Raw genomic sequence first — 7,593 nt, 5'->3', positions numbered from 1 at the left:
ATGGTGCACCCCTACCACATTCTGCTGCTGCTGATGATGATGATGCTGTACCTGTACGTCATGCTGATGAATCATCATTACAGGATGGCAGTATACCACTGCACTGGGCCTGCACCAACGGCCATGTCAAGTTGGTGAAGATGCTGTTGAAGCACGGTGTTGATGCTCAAGCCACGACCAACGTCAGTACAGTACCTCCCTCTTTTCCCCTTTACCTCCCCCCTTTCCGTATGATCGTGCACCTGTGCCACATGATGAACATGATGATGCTGATGCTGTACCTGATGCATGATCCCACAGGAAGGGGAAACACCACTGCACTCTGCCTGTGGTAACGGTCATGACAAGGTGGTGGAGATGCTGTTGAAGCACGGCGCTGATGCTAAAGCCAAGAACGACGTCAGTACAGGACCTCCCGCTTCCCTCGTCGCCTTTGCGCCGTCCCTCGCTCCTCTCCACCCTGCCCACTCGTGCGCGTCCGTTCTGCCTCTGGCACCTTATTTCTTCCAGCTATCCCTCTTCTTCCCCCGTTTTGCGTCTGCGCTCTGTCGGCGCCCCCTGCTCCCCGCCCTGTTCCCCGCTAGTCTCTTTCGCCTGCCGTCCTCGCTTCCCCTTTTCTGATGTTGTGACTTCAATCTGGGCTCCACCCCATTCCCTGCCATCGCGCCTTTGCCTCTCTCGCACGCTCAAGCGGCTTTTAGTGGCCGTTTCTTCAGTTTTATCCCGGCATACTCAACGCTCAGCCCTCCAAAAAAAAACAAAAAAATGTAAACATGCCTCATGTTTCCAAACATTGATTATGTATAGCGCAGTCAAACGCCGCTCCATCTAGCCTGCGCTGTCTCATCTGCCGGCCGAAAGATTATCCACCAACTCTTACAGAATGGTGCCGACCCAGATGCGAGAGATCTTGTAAGCCTTTCATCACGATGCTCTACCTATTCGCAAACTTGTTGCGCCTGTGATTGTTTCCTGATGACCTGCTGTGGTAGAAGGGTGCACGGCCCTTGGATCTGCTCCTTCACAGGGACTCGATCGAGCTGGAGGTGGGCTTTTTCTTTAATTGTGAAACTGATTGCAGAGGCAAGCTTGCTCACCGATAAATCTGTTTCACGTTGCAGCTGATTGCAGAGCTATTGCGCACAACCCGTACTCCTTGCTTCTACCAAACTTCGGATGCCGATGGTGCGAACCTGTTTCCCATGTGATTGTCCATATCGTCTTGTTCTCATCGGATTTCAACGTGGCGCCAGTCCAAAGCTTGATTCATGCGGAGCAGGCCAGACGCTGGCGGTGCGCTGCTGCTGTTCTCTGTAGCGTCGGCTGGCGCATGGATCCTCAATCGTTCAATATCCAAGATCTACAAACCCTTTGTGACTGCCAGGCCGCTCAAGCTGCACCTACGAATTGAAAAGGGTGACGCTTGTGTCTGGCTTGTCGATCGCTATGCAAACAGACAGTCAAGTCGACGGGCCGGGTGGGCTTTGTCAACCGTTTGAAGCAAAACAGTCCAACAACCACCGCAAAAAGAGCGAGAAACTGCCTCGTCTTCATTCGCCACGACATCGAATAATGACAATGGTGTCTCGGTAGTGGCGGCTGCGGCGGTGCGCGAGTTGGTGACGAGGGCGTTGAGCGGGGGTTTTATCATGCGAGAGAGTGGTCTCGGTTGAACTTGGGTATTGTGGCAATTGAATGCAGTAGATGCGTGTCTGGTCGCTCTAAAACTTCTTTATCCCCTTCATTGAAAGTGTTCTAAGGGCTCGGTGATCAATGCCACCGCAAGACAGCTAAACAGTCAGCACCATCACGAGCACGATCAGCCGCATCACACTCGCTCCGGCTCGCCCGAGGAGTCACTGGAGAAAGCGTGAACGTACAAAAAAAAAAAAAAAAAAATAACAAGAAGAAGCACAAGAAGCACCAGCATCGTGAGCGTGAGGCGCGTTCTCTCCGCCATCTGCTCTGGAATGCCTAACAAGCCAGTGATCGTGATGAGCGATCATGCGGCTCAATTGCTGGTTAAGGCAGCAGCTGCTCACACTCCTGATAACAAAAGACATTTGATGATATCCTCCTTTGGCTGCTTCTACTAGAGTGGTAATGATTGGAGTGGGCGCTCTGTCAGAACCTGTGCCCCACCCGAGCGCTCCAACAGCGTTCAAGTGGATCGCCAGTGGGCTTGGAATGCTGTCCAGCCGCTACGGCTGGCGAAGGGGCAGTACACGTGGACGTTCAAGTCCCAGTTTGCGGCGCTTTGAAAGCAGACCGGAATCTGCTTGTATGACATCACTGACGCTTCATCAGAACAAAAACAAAAAAAAAAACCGTTTGCATTTTTCGCCTTTGATCTTCTTCTTGTTCTCTTCTTGCCCTTTTTGGCAGCGGTCTCGGTATCGATATCGGCATCGGCGGGCTTGCTTGACGTGTCTTGCTTTGTGTTTGCATGGTGACTGATCACTTGTGCTTGGTATGCTCTCCTGGTTCGGGCCTTGTGGCGACGCCAGATCGTTTTGATTGAAAGCACTGCTGCCATTTTTTGATTTCAGTGAGGCCACTGATTTCGCCTCGCAGGGCGACAACGTGCGCTGGGCAACCAAGTACGCCGGTCCTCGCAACTGTCAACCAAAATAATTGGCCAAAGGTGAGTCATTTTTGCAGCAGTCAGAAAAGAGCAAAGAGCCCGCTGACCAGCTGCCGTTTTGGAAACGGCGCGCGCGGCATTTTGGGTTGTCAGACGAGTTGTACTTGGAGGGGGCTCACCACATGATGCTGCTGCTGCTGCTGCTGCTGCTGCTGATGATGATGATGATGATGATGATGATGATGTTCCTGTACGTCATGCTGATGCATCATCCCACAGAATGGCCATACACCACTGCACGTTGCCTGCCATGAGGGTCATGACAATGTGGTGGAGATGCTGTTGAAGCACGGTGTTGATGCTGAAGCCAAGGGCAAGGTCAGTACAGTACCTCTACCTCCCTCTTCCCCCCTTTACCCCCCTATGATGGTGCACCTGTACCCCATGATGATGCTGATGATGATGATGCTGTACCTGTACGTCATGCTGATGCATCATCCCACAGGGTGGCTATACACCAATGCACAGGGCCTGCGGTAGCGGTCATGTCAAGGTGGTGGAGATGCTGTTGAAGCACGGTGCTGATACTGAAGCCAAGAACAACGTCAGTACAGTACCTCTACCTCCCTCTTCCCCCCTTTACCCCCCTATGATGGTGCACCTGTACCCCATGATGATGCTGATGATGATGATGCTGTACCTGTACGTCATGCTGATGCATCATCCCACAGGGTGGCTATACACCAATGCACAGGGCCTGCGGTAGCGGTCATGTCAAGGTGGTGGAGATGCTGTTGAAGCACGGTGCTGATACTGAAGCCAAGAACAACGTCAGTACAGTACCCCCCTCTTCCTCCCTTTACCCCTCTATGATGGTGCACCTGTACCACATGATGATGATGCTGATGCTGATGCTGTACCTGTACGTCATGCTGTTGCATCACCCCACAGCGAGGCTATACACCACTGCACTGGGCCTGCCATTACGGTCATGTCAAGGTGGTGGAGATGCTGTTGAAGCACGGTGCTGATAATGCAACCAAGAACATCGTCAGTACAGCACTTCTGCTCTTCTGCTCATCTGCGACTGATTTCTGCTGACCTGCTGAGGTAGATGGGTGCACGGCCTTTGGATCTGCTCCTTCGCAGACATCCCATCAAGCTGGAGGTGGGCCTTTTCCTATTTGTGGTGCCAATTGCAGAGGCAAGCGTGCTTACCGAGGAATCTGTTTCACTTTATAGGTGGTCACAGAGCTACTGGGCGCAACCCAAACCCTTTGCTCCTACCAAACTTCAAATTCCGATGGTGCGAACCTGATTTTCATGTGATTATTCGCATTGTGCTGTCCTCATCGAATTTCAACGTGCCGCCAGTCCAAAGCTTGATTCATGCGGAGCAGGTCAAATGCTGGCGGTGCGCTGCTGCTGTTCTCTGTAGCGTCGGCTGGCGCGAGGATCCTCGATCGTTCAATATTCAAGATCTACAAACCCTTGGTGACCGCGTGGCCGCTCTAACGGCCGCCGCTCAAGCTGCACCTACAAATTGAAATATGTGACGCTTGTGGTGGGCTTGTCGATCAAGCAGAGATTGAAGTCAACGCATTGGACTACAAGCATGGACGTATGTCCAGTAGCTGCTGGAACACACTGGAAGATACCAGTCCTGACTTTTGTGATCAACCACTGAAGGATGATGTCTGATCATCCTTGACGGCGCTCGTCAAGGAAGCCCGTAGAACATGATGATTGTTCCTGCCACCAAAAACAAGTACGGTCCTGTAGACCGTAAGTGGCATTTTTACTTTGTACCTTACCTGTTTCTATTTTCTCTGTTTGCTTTGTGAATTGACCACAAACAGATGATATCCTGAAACAACGGGCAGGGCGGGCTTTGCCAAGCGTCTGAAGCAAAGCAGTCCAACAATCACCTAAAAAGAGCGAAAAACTGCCCCGTCTTCTTCCGCCATGACATCGACTGATGGCAATGGTGTCTCGATATTGGCGGCTGCGGCACTGCGCGAGCTGGTGATGATAGGGCGGCCCGCCGCAGGAGAAACGGAGCAAGCGCGAGCACAAATGAGACATGAAGAGAAGTACAAGAAGCACCATCATCATGCATTAGACTACAAGCATAGACGTATGTCCAGAAGCTACTGTATCTTTGGAAGACACCAGTCCCAGCGATGATGCTCGATTATTCTTCACAGCGAGGAAGCATGTCGAACATTGTGGTCGTTGCTGCCATCGAGATATAAGTACGGTCCTGTAGACCAAGGGAGTGGCATTTTGAGCTTCATCGGGGGCGCGAGTGTCAAAGCCAGCATGCAGGTAGGACGGCACGCAACGTCTATGGCCGTACCCAGCTTGATCGCAGTGAAACTGGGGTGCTTGATGGCTGCGCGCCAAGCTGTGGGTCACTGCCAAAAAAAAAAAGACGGGTGTAGTGTGAGATCGGGGGGTTTTTTTTCGCTCCAACTCTTGTGCCACATCGAAACAGGCTGTCCGCGGCAGCGACGGTCTCTTCAAACCCACGGATTGGCAGTGTGCCAATGTGGTACCGTCAATTGGCAATGTCGTTCACGATGCAGCATTTGTCAGTGGCTTCGGGAAGGCAAAGTGGAAATGCGCGAAGGGTACATTTCCCGGATTTTGGTCTATCTCTGCTTGTGCTAACCTGTCGCATGTACACGAGGTGAGTCAATTAACGCTCCCTTTGCCTGACGCAGCTGCGTCCTTGCTGGCCCAAACGCCCTACGTATTCCATTCATCACGACGGGCACATGTGTTTGCGTCAACCTAGGGAACGGTTTCCAGTTTCGTTTCGCACGAAAGCAGTCACATGTGGTCGCGTAACGTCTTGTGACAAGGCCAGGATCAGTGAAGGCATGACCTGATTGTGGCCTGCATCACAGCGAGGTCTTTAAGACATTGCTCGCATCTGCGTTGACCAGACGCACGTTGTTGCTCAAGCGGTCGTGTGGCTACATAGATTTAAAAAAAAATCAATTGTTGGTTTTGCTGATGGTGTACATGTGCTTGGGCTAGGCATTTGGTCGGGCTGGTCGCGATAAACAGGGTGGAACTGCCGAGCTGTGGCTACCAGTGAGACGTGGGCCAGCACCAGGCATGGAAAATTTTGTCGAGGGCAATGAGTGCCGCAGCTGGGCGCTCGGCAAGTTGCTAGATCCCCGCGCCGCGACATGCTTTGCTGCCGGCCAGCCGCTTTGTGACGTATGCGCAGGAACAGCACAGCGCCTGGAGCCAGCAAGAGCTGCACGCCAGCAGCGCGCTGCCCAAGCGTTGAGTGTGGCGCATGTGGAAGCAGAGCCCGAGGCGATGGCGGAGGAGGAAGATGTGTTGTCTGAGCCACCTGCCGCACGGCTCGAGGAAGAAGAATCGATCGGGCCAGAGTCCGCTTTGGATGTAGCTTCAGCATCGAACGTTGACACGGCAGCATCACCAGGACCAGGTGCCGTTGCGGCGCAGTCGAGCAGAAGCACTCCACGTGCCCAGGACACGGCTGTGGTGGCGACAAATGGAGGGCCAATGACGGACGCTGCTGTGCCACGGATACAGACGAGTGATGCTTGCATTGGTGAGGCAGATACAGCATCCATGTCGGTGCCAGCTTCACCCATGGTCTCTGATGCTGATGACGAGGCGCCTTTACAGCAAGAGGCGCGTGGCCCGGTGCAAACCACGATGGCAGAGGGCGAGAGCACGTCACAGCCAGTCGTGCAGTCAGCAGCACAGCCAACCCCCACGAAACACGCGCCAACCCCGTCGGCCTCGATCATTTGCGTGCCAGTACCATCGGCCTCGGGTTCAACCTCCTCTCCGGCGCGATCGGCTGCAAGCTCAGCCTCGGGTACACTGCGGCGTAAGCGAGTGCCGCTGGCTGCTGAAAGTACATGTACCCCTGGGTCTGACGATCATGACGATGGCAACAGCATCGCTACCAGCCCTGCTCCCTCAACATCCAAGCGATCGGCATCGGATGGCACGAGCACAGCTGCTGCTTCTTCAACAGCGGCTCAAGCAGCGGAGTCGCCTCTTCCCGCAGCAAAACGAGTAGCATCGAGTGGCACGCGCACCGCTACTGTTGCCGCTACTGCTACCACTCGCTCTGAAGCCACGGTATCTGCTGCGGCTACGCCACCGAATCGGCACAACGTCGCGCCAATATTTCGGCCGAAATCGGGGACAAAAAAAAATATCTGATGAACCACGCGGCGGCTGACAAGTTTATTGGCGTTCTGAAGTTGATGGATGATTACTGCATGCGATGTACCATTCGACAGGCGAAACCCGTCCTGAAGGCCGAGCATCAATGCGTATCTAATCGTGGTTGCAAGCGGTGTCACTTCGAAGGACACGAGACAAGACTTAAAAAATGTTCCGTGCGCCTCGTATACCCCGACGAAACGTGTTGCTACGCTTGTGGAATGCCAAGGATGATTCGTGGATGGGATACATGGAATCACCGTTGCAGGCAGTCTCAAGGACTGGATTCGGGCCTGAGCTGTCTCCTCCTTTATTCGGACTGTCATCCGGGGCTGCGCGACCTGGCAAAACGGATGGGCTACAACTTGAGGGAACAGACATTGAAGGATATCGATACGCGCGACTTGTTTGTCAAGTGGCTGTACTCGGCCGTTCCTGGTCTACCTCCAGGGGATGGGCATTGGCGTCTTGTGGAATTTGTGTTTGAAAGTGCGAGGATCCTGCTCCACAGTGCGGCGATAGCCCAAGTCGGCCCCGACAGTTTTCGTTAAACACACACACACAGGAAGCTCTTTAGAGAATCAGAACACAGAACCGAATGTCAGAATGTCATCATCTTTATTATCTTCAATAACTGCTGAATATGCCGCGACGTTTTACTTGGAATGGCTATGATCTGCTTCAATTAATTGAAACTTTGCTGCATTAACCTCTTGCCTCTCTTCCTTCCCTTTGCAGTTGACTTCATTTTTTTCTTTTTTCTCACTGACACGCGCCACGATGAA

The 7,593-nt window shown here is 53.1% G+C and overlaps 2 protein-coding genes across 2 annotated transcripts; both read left to right on the top strand.

Moving 5' to 3' along the window:
- MONBRDRAFT_34095 (uncharacterized protein) lies at positions 1-1,874 on the top strand (the record flags this gene model as incomplete). Its single annotated transcript, XM_001749399.1, has 9 exons — positions 1-53; positions 92-182; positions 301-399; positions 808-912; positions 993-1,046; positions 1,122-1,185; positions 1,318-1,416; positions 1,510-1,607; positions 1,752-1,874. 9 exons carry the CDS (start codon positions 1-3, stop codon positions 1,872-1,874), a joined length of 786 nt encoding a protein of 261 aa, XP_001749451.1.
- Positions 1,875-2,766: 892 nt separating this feature from the next.
- MONBRDRAFT_28916 (uncharacterized protein) lies at positions 2,767-4,131 on the top strand (the record flags this gene model as incomplete). The annotated part of the gene is made up of 9 exons (XM_001749398.1): positions 2,767-2,838; positions 2,864-2,962; positions 3,090-3,286; positions 3,339-3,510; positions 3,536-3,634; positions 3,699-3,752; positions 3,827-3,890; positions 3,959-3,998; positions 4,023-4,131. 9 exons carry the CDS (start codon positions 2,767-2,769, stop codon positions 4,129-4,131), a joined length of 906 nt encoding a protein of 301 aa, XP_001749450.1.
- Positions 4,132-7,593: the final 3,462 nt, after the last annotated feature.

The sequence above is a fragment of the Monosiga brevicollis genome, genomic scaffold (genome assembly GCF_000002865.3).
Source record: "Monosiga brevicollis MX1 MONBRscaffold_30 genomic scaffold, whole genome shotgun sequence".
Taxonomy (NCBI): Eukaryota; class Choanoflagellata; order Craspedida; family Salpingoecidae; genus Monosiga; species Monosiga brevicollis.
This window is presented reverse-complemented; position numbering and strand designations above follow the sequence as displayed.